The sequence below is a fragment of the Blennius ocellaris genome (assembly GCF_963422515.1).
Source record: "Blennius ocellaris genome assembly, chromosome: 21".
Taxonomy (NCBI): Eukaryota; Metazoa; Chordata; class Actinopteri; order Blenniiformes; family Blenniidae; genus Blennius; species Blennius ocellaris.
The window spans coordinates 2,708,328-2,725,065 of NC_137670.1; the positions used below are offsets into that span (position 1 = coordinate 2,708,328).

The window sequence follows — 16,738 nt, forward strand, 5'->3', positions numbered from 1 at the left end:
TTATTAACACTTTATGATTCTAAAACGTCCAACATTTTTTCACATTTCAAAACTGACTGGAGCCATGTAAAGTTAAAGTGGTAAAATATAACATCTAGTAGCAGGTAATGACTGAAATAATGTTGAAACAACAACTTCTTTTGGGTTGAAAAATGAGCGTTTTTCTAAATAAAACCCCCTGACAATTATTCCAGGACTCTTTAAGGGACCCGAGCCTCAGTTTGGGAAACACAACTGGACATAACGTATAAAAAATGGTAACTTCCGGTAGTGAAAAGTCTGTTTGAGCGGCAGAACTGTAAACTAAGTGATTCAATCATAAATTTTTTAGTTATTCAGTTATTTTGGATATTTAAATACCTTTACAGGCTTTTTTTTTTTTTTTTTTACTGTCACTGTCACGTTTTATTAAAAAAATATAGCAGCATTCCTAACTAATCCTGAATATCTTTGGGTATGTTCATATTTTTTCAAGCGTGTAACTTTACTCACACATAGTTAAACTTTAAAAAGTGGAATTTACAGGTGTATTGTCTCTCATGCATAAATAAATTAGGTGAAATAACTTCAATACTGTTTTCATTCTTGACTGCAGCTTCAACATCTTGGTTCAGCTCATTTATTTACATTCACAAGTGCATTTTGATAAATAAAACTCTTAAATAATGACTTATTTACTATCGCAGTCACAAAGTAACAGGTTCTCATAATTACACGAGCCTGTGCGCTCAATATTAATTCCTTATCACCATAAAAATGACATTTATTAGTATCTAAACCTTCTAATAATGACTAACTATCATGCAAACCTTCAGGTCTCACATGTTGAATGTCTTTTGATGTTTTCAGTGTCACTCGGCCTGCGTTACAGTGTCACTCGGCCTGCGTTACATATTTATAACAATCCATTTAGCAATGCTGCAAGATGTGGGTTTTAAAATAGTTATTTATGAGTATTTACCACAGTGGATAAATCCACGAATGACGTATTGACGGTCAGAACTGCAAACAGGACGAATTAATAAGTATTTGTTTTAATATTTGTAGCTGCACTTTGGATGCATTCAGACTTTGATTGTTAGCTTATATATGAGCAGATTTGTTGCTTTATGAATATTTGTGGTGATGTGCAGACCTTTTAAAGACTTTACTACCATTTTAAATTGTAAACCCCATTGATTCTAGATCCTGCACACATTTATTATTCACATATATGTAATAACTATTGATCAAAGAGCATATATTCATTTATTTTAAGCCATTGTCACTTAATTCCTGGTCAAATATAGCCTTTGTGTTACTCGATGATTGAAATATATTTATTCTTCATCTCCAACTTGAATAATCAAACGATTTAATGAATATTTCTTACTAATAGTACTTCATACTTGGATACTCTCAGTTGTAAATTTAAAACTTTATCAAAGCCCAAATGTGAATATGCTTTTTTTTAAATGTAATAACTGAATACTTACTTATTAAAAGACATTTCTGATGCCTTATTGTCATGCAGAGATATTATCAGTGAACTAAACTCCTTGTTCATGCAGGTTATTAATAACTTTTAGTTAAATTAACAGTTTTAACTTCTCTCTTGCTGGTTTGACCTGTTTATAGTGACTTTATTGATGCATTTCAGGAGGAATATACTCTTTTTTAAAAAATCTATTTACAGTAATGTATGGTAATGGAATCAGTGATTAAAACATTCTAAAAGCTCATTAGAGGTTTTAAATGTGCAAATGTGTTGAAATAATTATTATATTATAGTATTATGTATTAGTATTTGTGAAAAGTCTTCAAATACACTCGTATTTGACTATAATGAATTAAAGCTTTGTAACTTCATTAATTTCCTGACATGGCTGATTTACACACTTGTTGATTTTTAGCTGCAGATCTCAGATCTGGAGCCTCTGCAGTGTTTCTCCTGCGCCCTGTCACCTATATCCACCCTGTAGATCCGAATTTGTGTAAATCCATCGGCAGCCACAAGTTCGCACCTTGGGGAGCATGTAGGTGATGACACTCCAGCCCGAGCAGGGGAACGTGTGTGCACATGCTGATGTTTCACCCCCCCCCCCCCCAAACCCCACGCCACGCCGCCGCCAAATGCTCAAGTGTGCAGCTTCCCACTCACACTGCCTGCAGGCCGCCGGGCGGCTTGTGTCGGCCGCCGTCGCTCCTCTTTAGCGCCTCTCTGCTGCTGAATATGACATCTGGGAAGAGTTGCAGGGCGAGCCGTCAATGTGGGCATTGTTCTGCACGTCATTCATCACCCGGCTCGGCTTTTCACTGAGCAGGAGGAGGAGGAGGAGGAGGAGGAGGAGGAGGAGGAGGAGGAGGAAGGGGGCTTGTGTTCTCCTCCAGTTTGCAGAGGGGGGAATCTGAGCCGGACCCGGACAAACAGCTCACGATGGGCCGGACTCGTCACGGAGAGAATCTGCTGAGGAGGCGAGACGAGAGGAGGAGGAGGAAAGGTAAGTTCAGTCAAGTTTTACTTTGACACAGTTTGTGCTTGTTGCTTGAAAAAAAAAAAACCCAAAACAAAACAAAACATGATTTTTATCAGTTGAATTCCGGAGCCACAGACACGTGACTGGACAACAACAGACCAGTGATTTTTGGCGTCATGGCGACCAAAGTGACGCCCGGTGAGGAAAATGAGAGCGTCCAGGTTTGAGCATGGGCCTCCGAGGAGTTTGCATCTTCTACTTGTGCATTGTTTTCTCCAGATACTCTGGTTTCATGCCACAATTTTACCTGTCCAGGTGAAACACACACACACACACACACTCCAACAACACTCTGCAAACCCGATGAAGCAGAACATAAGATGAATGAATGATCACGTTTGATTTTTTTTCTTCACTTTTTCCTTCAATATTTGTGAAATCAGTATTCATAGCACCTTCTTACACCTTCATGTTGCATTTATATTACAGTAGCACCATGTACTTCCCAGAGTAACTTCAGAGGGAGAAATACTCAAACAACAGTAAGCAAGTGTCTATTTCGTCAAATTCAGTTGAGGAGAAATGTGCCGAAGAAACAAAGGGGCTGTCAGTTGCTGCTGAACGCTTTGCTGGGAGAGGGAGATTCAAATTGAATTTGGGTGATATAACGACCCCGATTCACACAAGGTGCAAACTGTTTCTTTGACTTTTCAGTCACGAAGCCCACGTTTGAAAAAGTGTCTGAACCTGTGGTTCTGATAAACAAAGGCGGGGAAAACAATCCTCATACGTTCAGGCCTGATTTCCCAAAACTGCCTCGTCTCTGTGACACAATGAACATCCACTGCATGACACACACACACACACATGCACACACACACACACTGACTCTGCTCCTCCCTTCTCTTTAACTAATTAGGCCTAAGATTTGAGGCCCAGGTTATGAAATCTGTGCTAACATGAATTGTGAAATGGAACTTTTTGTGGCGTCCAGTGCAACATGTGGAAGCTGCACTCCTGTGGATGCTGGTGGAAATGTGTGTGTGTGTGTGTGTGTTTGATGTAGAGGCTTTTTTTCCTGGCGGAGTGAGGGGGAATCCACCGGCTGCCAGTGTTGATTCAACTCTCCTGCATTAATTCGGAGCCATAAATCCGCTGCTCCTGCAGACACGTGGGTTCCTGCAGCTAATTGACAGGAGAGGTTGCGGCGCTGCATTTGTCAGCAGGGCTGCAGGCTGAGGAGGGGGGAGGAGGAGGAGGAGGAGGAGGGGGTGAGGGTGAGGGTGGTGTGTCCATCAAGGATCAGACAGCAGCCTGAGGACTGATGGGATGTAAAGTGCAGCTGCAGGGATGTTGTCATATGTGAGTGATGGCTGCGGTCTGCAGGGATCACGCGTGTATTTATATTTATCCTGTACGTCTTTATTCAAAGTACACAGACTTATCAGCTCGGTCCATCCGCACACACCCCCCCCCCCCCCCCCCCTTCACACACCCCCTCCACTCATACATCAGGGCACGTTTATTTTACTTAAACAGCACACTTATTGCTGATTTTCTTTGTATTTTTATGGCACTTTTTATGGGCCATCAGCGAGAGTTATGGGCCATATGCACCATGTTACCAGTTTATAGGTACGCCACCTGTGTATCCCCCCAGTACAGTACTTGAGTACCGTTTTGAGCTACTTGAGTATTTTCTCCTTCTGTCACCTCATTATTGAGACGCGTTTCATTGCCCCTTGTTCATCTGAGATTAACAGGCAAACGACACGTGTGGCAAATTAATATTTATTAAGCCTTAATTTCACGGGACAAGATAATAAAAATCTTTATTGATCTTTGTCGAAGCTGAACCAAAACTCCTGTATCCACTTATAAATATATGCGTGTAACTCTGAGTATATGACTTTTACTGGCAAAAGTAATGTAGTGACTTTTGTAAAAGATCCTCTAGACACACATAGTAACACACAGGAGGACAGTTCACACTCAGATTACAGCCTCCATTGGTAAAAAATGTGTTGTAATTCATAGGAAATCTGCAGAGCTTTAAGACGTTCTTATTGGATTCATCAGGCGTGAGATCTTTTATCCGTCAAGCCATTTTCTGTGCTTGTAAATGTGTTTTTCACTCTCTACGTTTCACCGCAAATCGCAACTTATACTCCAAATATTTAAATATTATGTGCAACACTGCAGACGTTTTGCATTACGCAGAGCCATTGTGTCGGCGTTCAGTCTGAATAGATGGAGCAACGACACAGCAAATAAGCATCATGCTTCGTATCAGAGCTTCATGAAAGACAAAAAATGAATTAATGTGCCAAGTCTTTTATCCACAGATTGGGGCAATAACTCATTTTATGTGCTTGATTATGTGTTTTTCTCACAGATTTTCACCCACCGTCCATATTTTATCTCAAGCAACAACTGTCACTGTTGATATTTGAATATTTGGAAAGAAACTTAGAATACTATCTCATAGCGGATTATCAACCTGAAGGGATGGAGGACAGAACCCCCTTTGGTCGACACATCAATACTTTAGATTTCTAGAAGACACAAACATGCAAACACTGGACCGAAGAGCAAATACAGAGGAGCTACTATTTCGGTACTTTACACACATTATTGCTCATACTCACACTTTTTACCTTAAAAACTTCAGACTTTTCCGGCAAGCAGCAAATTACCGTTGCCTTCTTGGTAGAAAACCACGTAAGTGTGGAGTCAATCCATTGAATTCTTCATAAAAACGTCCTGGCCTCTAGGATGCCTCACAGATCAGATGATCTTTACTTACTTTTGAATTCACGTCGCCTTTAACGTTACCTGTTTAAAGTTTGCAAACACGCACCATAAGTGCTTGATGCTTAAATGTCTTTTTCCCACTGCTTTTTAATTTCACTCTCTATATTTTGTCACCAACAGCAACTTTAACTCCAGATGCCCCCTTTGTGCATGCATCAGCGTTATTAATGCATAAAAGGCCAAATTACAAAGGATTATTTCAAATAGGAGAAACTGTGGCTTCACTTTTAACATTTCTATGCACAGATCAGACTCTGCACTTACACTGTTTTGCAACGTTGAAAAGAAGCATCTGCAAAATGGAAAACGCTGCCGTCGCCTTGATAAACAATGACTTTTAAGTGGTGAAATTCTCCAAAGGTCACCGACTGTTGCAGGAGACGTACTAACAGTGTGAGCTCGCCTGCACATTCTGAGGCCACAGATGCAGAAGAACACGTTGCATCTATTTCATTAATGAATCGACTTTTCCTTGCAAAAGTTGAACACATTAATATTTTGCATTGACATTAAAGCTTGAACCTTTGCTTGTTGTAAAGTTTGCCAACAAGCATGAGTGCAGTGGAAATTAGTTTTCCACCTCTGGAGAAAGTTGCTTTGTCTTCCAAGGGTTGCATAGTAAACTGTATGTGAACGCTCACATTTGAAGGCTGCAGTGACATTAAATACATCAATCTATTGGTCCTAATGGAAAATTAGGTTAAATTGAATCTTAAAAAAAAAAAAAAAAAAAATCTTTGGTGTGACGCATCAGAGATCAAGGGTCTCCATCTGCATGAATTAGCGCTTCTTAGTTAAATATTATCTTTAAAAGCCAATCGAGGAGATCGAGCTCAAACGTGAAGAGGAGAGATCAAAGCGCCGCTGATCGATCCGCCTTCAGCGTCCAAAACCTGAATCCTGCTCAGGCCTGATCACAGCATCCACCTCTCACTGACCGCTGCCTTCCTTAAAACCATCTGATCACTCATTTAAATTAGAGGAGCGAGAGGGAGAGAGAGGGAGACAGAGAGAGAGAGAGTGAGAGAAAAAAAATCTCATTACATAAAAGAAGATGTAATGCATCTGGTATGTGAGTGCGCGGAAACTAAACACTGAGTGATGAATTTGCGTCTCTGGCGCGGCTCCTAAAGCGTGCACGTTTGAATTGATTGCTCCAGAGCTGGACGGCTTCCCGGGATTATATCAGCAGAACAAAAGCCGTGGCTGCCCCCCGAGTGTAATTTCTGGGCACCGGGTGTGACCCCCGAATGCATCCGAGTGAAATGACAAAAAAAAAAAATCAGAAATCTTCAGGCTGTTTTTAAACGCCGATGGTGAGGTGATGGCGGGAGGCGTCGTCTTAACAGGCCATTTCCCTTATCTAAATCCACTTAAAACGAAGCCGAGTGCCAAAAATATGTCAGCTCTGAGCTGTTTGCCCTCCGCTGAGCCCCCCTCCTACCCCCCACACCCCTCCCTCTGATGTTTTGGGATTTTCATTTTCCTCTAATTGCCGCGAGGATGTAGCCAATTTGCCATATAGAAAAGCGTAAAAACGCTGTTTCCAAGACTTTATCGCGGGGGCCATTACCATATATGAAACTGAGCTTGCATGATCAGCAGAAAGGGCTTTCTTTTCTCTCTCTCACACTCACACACACACACACTCGCACACACACACACATATACCCACACCCCCCCCCCCCCCCCCCACACACACACACACCGACACTGTGTGCAGAAATGCTGTATAGCAGGGCGGTTTGAGCTGCAGGAACAGTGTCCAGTCCGCTTCAGCCGCCTGCAGCCGCATCACGCAGCGCGTTATTATTACGCACCGGCTGCAGCCGCGCCGCTCGGGATTATCGCGCCGCGGGGTCGAGGGTATCCCGAGCCGGGGAGGCTTTCCGGAACAGGTGAGGGGAGCCGTGTGTTTGCGGTGCGGATTTGGCGGATGGATGTGTGCTGTGCGGCGGAGGTGAGGCGGCAGAGCTGCTGTCGCTGCGCGGCGGACGCGCAGAGCGGGTTATGTGTCTTTATGATTTACGAGCGTGACTCCAGCCGCGGTTCAACCAGAGTTCATAAAGCTGCATGCCTCCACACTTCTTCTCACATTCACTGCTCTCTTTTTGTTGTTGTTGTCTCTGCACCCTCTGCAATAATCTCGCTCGGGTTAATCTGGAGGGGAAAAAAATCTCATTGTGACGAGTGAGATTATTATCCTTTTGTTTTTGTTTTTTTTGCGTTTTTGTTTTGCAAATGGGAAGAGAAATATTATCAACAGAACTGACTGGAGGCTTTTCTTTCTCAGCAACCAAGAAGGCCGTAATGTAATATCAAGAAAACAAGAAACAAGCTCATATCGACTCTCTCTTAATCCCATCGATGCTTCTATAAATGAAGACGTGATTATTCCACGTGTTTATATTTGCCTGAGAACCCATGTGATCCAAACAAAAGGCTCCCCCGGTTCAAATGAGGAAGACTCGATTTATACTGAAAACATTCAAGAAGGGAATCATGAAGAGAGGGAGGGGAGGTGTGGAACCCCCCCCCCCCAACCCCCAACAACAGCAAAAATAAAAAAATAAAAAATAAAGAAACAATTACTAATTGCTTGTTGACTGTCAAATAATGACCTTTTAATTTGGTAAAACTGTTATTTAGTTCTAGGAAGCTCTTTGGTTTTTATGTACAGGTTTTCATGTAATTTGAATATTTTTTTTATTAATATAAAGACACAGTTGGGGAGGGGGGTGGGGTCTGAACCCCCCCCCCCCCCCCTGCCAAATTCCTCACCAAAACAAAAACTATTAATATTTTTTATCCATTCAGTGTTAAAGTAATGCACATTTTCTCTCCTCGAATTTTTATTCACGTTTCTTTTACAATTTGAATCGTAATCTGTGCAAAAGAACCTGAGATGACACGAGCAGTGCAGGATGTCTGACCCCTCCCCTTTGAAAATCCTTTTTAGTGCACTTCCGTTCAGAATAAGCTTGTTGATAATTTAGCAAATTTAAACAACTGTAGTTTTTTACCCCCTTTTCCAATAATAATTGTTTATGCATGTATAAAATCTTCAGATGAACACATTTAGCGTAAAAATAGAATTAACAGCAGCCCCCTCCCAATCCCATTCCCTAATCTATCATGTAAACATTAATTGTAGACTATTAGTAATTCAAAATACAGTAATTCTAGTTTTTCTATGTGGGGGGTATACTAACCTCCTTTCCTGGAAAACTATTATCCCATTTTATATATGAGTTGCAAAGTAAAATAAGTGTAATTTTTGATATGTATATATTTTAACATATTTACTCAAATGGCATAAAGATAAACTGGTTTGGTTATGGGGAGGTGACATTATATATATATATATATATATATATATATATATATATATATATATATATATATATATATATATTGTATATTGTATATTGCCTGTTGTTTACAATTTAAAGATTTAAAGACAAAATAATTGCAATGTTTTTACAGCGGTTATTCAGACAAAGAAATCCGTTTTACTCAAAATTATAATTATTGCATTTTTTTCTCTATATTTTATTTTTCCACTACAATCACTTGAAAGACTTCAAAGCAAGTCATTTCCAAGATGAATTAATTTGAATGTAAACCTGCATAAAGAAGCAGACAGGAGTCACGGGAGGCTGGACTCTTTGATAACATTATTTGTCTCTTGCCCACTCCAAAAATAAAATCCCTGTCGAATATTTCCTATTTATTTATTTAAAACAATAATATACGTGTTTTTTTCTTTGTTCCTTACTATTAATTCTAATGAATTATTGTGAAGAACAACCACATTGGTAAAGACGCAGTCAGAAGTCACATTGTTGGAACCTATATATTTTTGGGTGATTTCTTTGTATATTTCTGTCCACATTGACAGAGGTGCCGCTTGGATATTCGTGCTGCTTGCGTCAGCGAATGACACATTAAAAGGACAACGAGAGGCAGCGAGGCTTTGCCTCTTAAGATCGAATAAACACAGAAGTCTAATTGAATTTCTGCACAGCTTTTACAGGACTGCCGTCTCTCCGTGTGTGTTTTTATTCTACAACAAACGCTTTCTTTCGGCCTCTCTGGCCTGGAGAGGCTCGGCTATTCATGTCAGCGCACTATTGAGTTGATAAGATGGATCATTGAGTCTCCTCCCTGATTCTGTCTCCCTCTTTCTTCTCCCTCATGGATCCTCTCATGCAGGCCAGAGGCGCTCGGCTCTCTGGAAACCTGCCATGTGACATTTGGCTGCCGGCTCCGCCAGAAGGTCAAAGGGGCCCCGGCGCACATTTCATGGAGATGCAGAAAACCAGCGCGGCGACTCACGACCTCCACCAACGCGCTCCGGGCCTCCTCCACCTCCAGCGGCACCTCCAGAACCCCCTGCAGCCCCTCCAGCGCGCCCAGCAGCAGCAGCAGCAGCAGCGCTTCTGCAGCGCCTCCCTGGCCGCTGTCGGTGTCGGGGGGTTTAGCTGCGCTCCGGCTCAGGCGAACCACCACCAGCAGCAGCAGCAGCAGGCGGAGGAGGAGGAGGAGGAGGAGGAGGAGTTTTCCAGGAGGTCTAAACAGCAAAGCCTCAAGTTTACCCCGAGCAAAAAAATCTTCCCTTGGATGAAAGAGTCCAGACACACGCAGCAGAAAGCCGGCAGGAGGATCGCAGGTCTGTATGACGTGAAGCAGCAAATGGAGCTTTTTTCATTTACTCTCCCTTGCAACGAGCTCCAGTGGCTGCAGTTCATTACGGATCTTTAGATTTCCTCCTTTTCGAGTTCAAAGGGTCAGTTAGCTATTAATTAAGCTGCAGGCTGCGAGGGAGGAGGCCTGGGCACACCGGCTGAGCATATTTAAAGAGAATAAAGACGGAAAAACAATCACATTATAGGTGGCTTTTGACCCTGAAACCTCACAGAAGAATTTAGATTTACAAATATACAACACAGGCTGAAACTAACCCAACAGAAATTCTAAAATAGATATTTAAGCCAAACACCAGTTTTAGAACTATTTTCATTTAAAATGTAAATGTTTTGCTCATTTGATTATGATAAACTGCTAAAAATACGTTTTTTTTGTTTTTGTTTTTGTTCTATCTGACCAAAAAACAAAGGTTAAACGTGTTATATGATGACATGGAGGAAATGTGATGGATTGATAGTGAGTAAAAAGGAGGAACACTTCCATTATTGGTGGCTGGATTATTAGTTGCATGTGTCTGGGAAAATAACACCAAAGTGGAATACTTAAAAATATTCTCAAATCTGCTCAAGAAGTGAGATTATTATTTTACATTATGAATAGTGAATTAGATTAGCCTTGGTGTTGTTGTTTTTTTTTTTATCCCCATCTTTCGAGATTATTGTTGGTTTATTTCTAATCATGTTACCATAATTGGTTTATTCTTCTTATCATTACGCAACTCCTTTAATATTTTCAATAAACTATTTTATAATAAGATAAAATGGTCACTAGAGGTTAATGGTTGATGCTGTGACTCAGTGGAAGTAAGGCTTCATGTGAAGGAGCTTCATAATTTGAAAAATAAAATACAAAAACATATCGTGTATAAGGTGCGTAAAGACAAAGCGTCAACATGTTTTTTTTTCATATCGTGTTTGCAACTCGTTCAGATTTCTTTCTTTCTTTTTTTTTTTTTTTTGCCCTGTTGTCTTCACAGACTGCACAGTCACTGAGAAGTGTCCAAGCGCGAGCCCGGCCTCCAAGCGGACGCGCACCGCGTACACGAGCGCGCAACTGGTGGAGCTGGAGAAGGAGTTTCACTTCAGCCGGTACTTGTGCCGGCCGAGGCGCGTGGAGATGGCGGGCCTGCTCAACCTCCACGAGCGGCAGATCAAGATCTGGTTTCAGAACCGGAGGATGAAGCAGAAGAAAGACGAGAGAGTCCAGGGCCTCACCTCCACCACCACCACCACCACCACCACCATCACCACCACCTCTTCCTGCTGCTCGCCCCAGTCCTCCCCCTCCGCCCCGGGCAGCCCCACTCTGTCGAGTCTGGGTTATGTTCATCTGGGCGGGGATTACCAGCAGGCCTCTCCCCGGCACAAGCCCCAGCAGCACCAGCAGCCGGCGTACCCTGCAGAATACCCCAAATACCCGGCACCGTGCGTCACGCAGTTTGACGCACGGTTCAACACGCACAGCCCGGCAATGGGAGAAGAGGAGCTGAGCGGCTCCTACTTCTCCCAGAGCTGCTTTCCTCAGGACAGAATCATGCAGGCTCCAAAACTGACGCATCTGTAGCAGGAGGTTCTGTTCAAACCTGGACTGTCCAAAACAAAACAAAACAAAACAAAAAAACAACTAAAGATGAACAAGCACACCACTCTCTTGACTCAGTGCATGAATTCATATCTATTTATTCAACTGACAAATTCCATATGGATCCAAAAGTTTATTTATTTGTTTCTTCTTAATCATTTAATCATTTTGCCAGACGTGTTGACTTTGTTCAAATTCTACTTGTGAGCATCTTAAATTGAAATGCAAGCTGTTTTTCAGCCAATATAAATAATAAAAAATATTTTGACAATTCAAATCAGTCTTAAACCTACACAGAAAGTAATTATCCAAAAACCAGCCGGTGAAAAGTAATTTGTGACACTTTGAGAACGTTGCAAAAAAAAATAAAAAAATCCATATCTTCTTTTGAAACAAATCTAATTAACTATTCAGCTCTTTTTGCTTAATTCCAGGTTTAGATCACGTGAGAGTGGTGATTATAATGTTGCTTTTGGAAAGGTTTAACATGATAGTTTCAGTGTTGTTCGCTCTCAAGTAGGAAATGGAATCCGAAAAAAAACAAACCGCCTGCACGGTTTTTAAACTCGTCTTTTGTTCTTTTTATGGGTCAAACAAGCTGTCAATCTTTAAAAAGAGGCATGATGGATCACTGAAGTCACCAGCGTTTCTCTCTGCAGCATTCATCTGCTGGGTTGTGTGTCTGTAATAGCACATCACTCTCTCTGACCAGGCTCACACTTAGCCTGTCCACATTAAGCTTATTTAATGGTTTTACGCACAACGTGGTTTACGAATTATGCGCAATGAAAATGCGACAAACTATAAAATCCTCGGCCAAAACATACCTACAAACCATAAATTATGATAAAAGCAGAAGGAAAATTAAAACCAAAATCCACGATTGGCATTGTTAGTTTGAAGCTAAGATGATTTAAAAAACACTTCAGGAGAACAAAATTGCAATCAATTAAAAAAAAACTGTAAATACAAAAACACTCATTCGATGACTAAAATACAGCACAGTAAGCCTAAATTATGGAATAATTATGATCTGTACGAAGCTCTTTTTTGTTGCTATTTTAAGATACTGATATTAGTATTCTAAGTTATTCATGACGACAATACAATCATGTTATTTATTTATTTATTGCGAGGTTTATTTGATTTTTAGTCATTAATTAGTGACGTTTCGCTCGTCTGACGCTGCGGGCTGAAAATGTGTCCTGATGTTTGTGTTCTTATCAGATGGATGAGCGAGTTTGATTGAAGCGTTTGTCATGTAAATGCGAGCCGTTTGATGGACGAGAGCGCAGACTTGACGGAGTGACTGCGGGTCCTTAGCCATTGGCGTGTCGAGGGTCACATGGTGTGTCAGGAAGGTGATATGAGGGTGGAAGGCAGTTTTACAGCTTTGACATACTACCTAGAAGGCTTAGGGGCAAAGGGAGCACCGATTAATGACCGCTCGGTCTTGATCAGTTCTTGAGCAAACAGCAGGCCCGGCTCCAGGATGAACTCCTATCTCGATTACCCCGTGTGCAACCGGGGAGCCAATATCTTCAGTGCCAAGGCCGGATACCACAATCTGAACCATGGATACGCGTCGTCCAACTCGTGCGCAACAAGTGATACGTACGCAACGGACGGTCGCCTGGTGGGCCCCTCGGCCCCCGGCCCCCACCAGACCCCGACCCTCCCGCTGCACCACCAGCCACACTTGGATGTGCAGTTTGCGGCGCCGGGGAGCTCCGTGTACGCCTCCCCTCTGGAGTACGGACATCACCAGTACGGCCTCGCCTCGGAGCAGGACCGGACCTTTATCCACACTCAGGTTTCACCTCTCGGGACAAACATGGCTCCCTACACCGGGGACAGCTGCGGGCCCGGAGCCGCGGCGGGAGGCCAGTATGTGCACTTTGGGAGCGGGGATCAGAGGCAGCAGGAGTATCCAGAGAGCCTTTACGCGAGGTTACCGCCGCAGTGCAAGGAGAGGGATTTGGAGCATGTGGAGGAAACTTCTAAAACCTTCGACTGGATGAAGGTGAAGAGGAATCCCCCCAAAACAGGTTTGTTTCTGTTGAAATCACCGATGTTACGTTGTGCGTAAAACACATGCGTAAAACCCGCAATGGTGCCTTAACGACATCAAAGTGTCTCAGATTGCCCTGGAAGCAAAGTGGAATCTAATATTGTCCTCAATGTCACATTTTTCATCGTCATACCTCAGGTGTCCCCCATTCCCCCTCCCTCCATCACCCATTCATGCATTTCTCACCCCTCCCGCAGCCGTCGTGTCGGAGTTCGGTCTTCCCGGCCAGCACAACGTGATCCGCACCAACTTCACCACCAAGCAGCTGACGGAGCTGGAGAAGGAGTTCCACTTCAACAAGTACCTGACGCGGGCGCGACGGGTGGAGGTGGCGGCCAGCCTGGAGCTCAACGAGACGCAGGTGAAGATCTGGTTCCAGAACCGCAGGATGAAGCAGAAGAAGCGGGAGAAGCTGGGTGGCCTCCTGCACAACACCCCGGCACCTGTGGAGAAAGTGGCCGGCTCAGATTCGGCCTCTCCGCAGGGAAAAGGAGAAAAACCGTGACGCTTGAACAGACTGGATAAAAAAAAAAAAAAAAAAAGGTGGAGGCCTGAAACGTTTGTTTTTTTTGCACCATTCCAGAGAAAGAACAAAAAAAAAAAAATGCTTGTGGACTTTTCAAGTATACAGGGTTGGTTGATGTCTGCATCTGCTTAAAAACGTTTATGAATGATATGTTGTGTTTTTGATCCTCCTTTGACCACACTGCTTTTTTTTGAGTTGGAGCACTGACTCTGTGTCATTGTTTGCACTATTTATTTACAGGGTATTTTCCAACAGTTGTTGAGATGATTTAGTTTAATAAAGTCTATAAAATAATCAAAAAGGTGCTGTGGTTTCTTTGCACGTGAAAGAGAAAATCATGCAGCACCCATGAGTTAATTCAAAGTTTGGATCCCGATTAAATTTTTTTTTTTGTTATCAAATCTCTGTGTGGCCTTATAAGCTTCCAGGTTATCTACTTCCATTAATAGTCCCACCAAAGTCCCCTTGCATAATGTGACAAGCGGAATCTTTCACAACACATGGGGTGGGTCCCAGCTGACCTTTTCACCTCGAAATACCTCCGGGGGCTCTAAACATGACAACAAACTCCAGGGAGCCAGGTCTCACCCCCAGTTTCTGTTCGGATACAGCTGACGCAGATCACCACAGAAATCTGCTTCCCTTATATGTCATTTACAGTAACATTTATCACATATAAACATTAACTCGGTGGATCGTTCAGCATCTCTTGAGCTCATTCTGGCCCCTCGCCTTCCTGCAAACCCTTGCCGGACCTGACCACCTAGTTTCTTGCGATGCTGAAGGGGCAGCAGTTTCAATATTTGCACTGGGTGTTAGGTTTGCACACAGTTCCTGTCCCGACAGCACCGGCCTGTTGTTGCCCTTTTTCTCCCCCAAAGCCGAGGTTCACGCAGAGTTCAGGCACAAATGAATGCAGAGGCAATCTGTCAGGACACCGGAGAGGCTCGGAGAAATAAACACGGTCCCTGTCACACCTCCCGATTCGCCCAGGTATTGCTTTTAAATATTGAGAATTATGAAGTTGTCGGGCATTTTTAGTCGAACTTTAATCTCTTCAAGGCATCTGGAAATCAGCCATCATTCGAAACACCTCTGCACGAGTGTGCACTTTCCTCACATCGGGATTAAGTATTAATACACATCCACAAATAGAAGTTACGGTTGAAATAGCACACAACACATCACTGTAGATTAGAAAAAAAAAAAAAAAAGGTGGAGAGGTCTGTTGTCATGCATTTCCCTCTGCAAGCCAGCAGCCTCCTCTTCGGATGAGTCACAAGGCCAAGGACCGAGGAGGTGACAATCGATAAGGTGAATAGTGACAGATCCAACAACAAAAAAAGGAAAACAAGTGTGGGACTTCATTCCAGAAGTGTGATCCCTGCCATCTCAGTAGGTAATACCTCAGCGCTCCCAGCGGGCTCTCCATCTGGAGGTGTCAGAGTCGGTGCTGCAGCCAACGCGGCGGAGACAGATGTTCAGCCGGGGGAGAGGAGGAGGATGTTTTTCACCTTCAGATCAGCGGCGCCCGGGCTCTGCCTTCTGCCGGGGGAATGTAGGGCAAAGAGAAGAAGATCAGACGAGGGCACAAAGGACACAAAGAGGCAGGAGGGCAGAGCTCTTTCAAGTCAGGGGAGTACACTCAAACTCACACGACTGAGGCCTTCTCACCTCAGAGGGCCTCGTCAAGATAACGTAAGTATTCATTTTAATCATCGACATGAACCCTTTATTTTATTTCTCCTCATTACAGCAGCTCAGAGACTGTGTATGATGGAAAACGACCAGCGTGTCACACATATGCATCACAAGCTTCAGTGACTCCGGGTTCGTCCCGCAGTCCAAAACGTTGAATTTGGTGGTTTTTTTAATGACTCTAAAATTGCCCCGCAGGTGTGAAGGTGCGTGTCTGATGGTCAGGAGACGTGTCCAGGGGAGTGTCCTGTCTTCACCCTCATTCAGCTCCAGTACACAAACATGCTTTGCGAAAAGAAAAGCTGCAAAACATGACGGCGTCTCAATAGTTCTCTCAATATTCACAATTCAAGCCCCAATTTTACAATCAATAAACACTAACAAACGTCCATTTTTATGAGATACAGTGCCTTGTCCAGTAGAGGGTTAATAGATGGAGCATGATCTTTCTCTTTCTCCTCTGATATCTCTTCCACGCTCCGGCGAATGCCCCCCCCCCCCACTATGTTTGAGGTCATCTCGGTGCTGTTTGTACCCCATGCTGCTCGCAGTTGTTGCAGGCTCTTTTACAAGTCTATTGCCAGGCTCACTTCCTTGGATTTCTACCAGTTCCTCTGTCGCATGTCACTCCCCAGGACCCCACGGCTTCAAAGGAAAACCAGATCCAGTATTCATGGCATAACGGGGGGTTGCTCATCTCAGAAGATAACACAGAGGAGCCATTTTTTTTTTTGGGCATGGCAGATATCAAACGCAGCCTTTTTTGAATTTTTTTTTTTTAGGTTAACACCATTAATCTTTCAAGTGTACAGTACTAATGTTGACAGGCGGTGGAGATAAATGGAGTGTAGCTGAAATAAATTCCCATCAAACTGAGTCATA

The 16,738-nt window shown here is 43.1% G+C and overlaps 2 protein-coding genes across 2 annotated transcripts; both read left to right on the forward strand.

Moving 5' to 3' along the window:
* Nucleotides 1–9,467: 9,467 nt before the first annotated feature.
* Nucleotides 9,468–11,543, forward strand: LOC308145519 (homeobox protein Hox-B3-like; the record flags this gene model as incomplete). The annotated part of the gene is made up of 2 exons (XM_080516983.1): nucleotides 9,468–9,942; nucleotides 10,957–11,543. The coding sequence occupies 2 exons, from the start codon at nucleotides 9,468–9,470 to the stop codon at nucleotides 11,541–11,543; spliced, it is 1,062 nt and encodes a 353-aa protein (XP_080373109.1).
* A 1,510-nt stretch (nucleotides 11,544–13,053) lies between these two features.
* hoxb1b (homeobox B1b) lies at nucleotides 13,054–14,137 on the forward strand (the record flags this gene model as incomplete). The annotated part of the gene is made up of 2 exons (XM_080516984.1): nucleotides 13,054–13,609; nucleotides 13,830–14,137. The coding sequence occupies 2 exons, from the start codon at nucleotides 13,054–13,056 to the stop codon at nucleotides 14,135–14,137; spliced, it is 864 nt and encodes a 287-aa protein (XP_080373110.1).
* Between the last annotated feature and the right edge of the window lie 2,601 nt (nucleotides 14,138–16,738).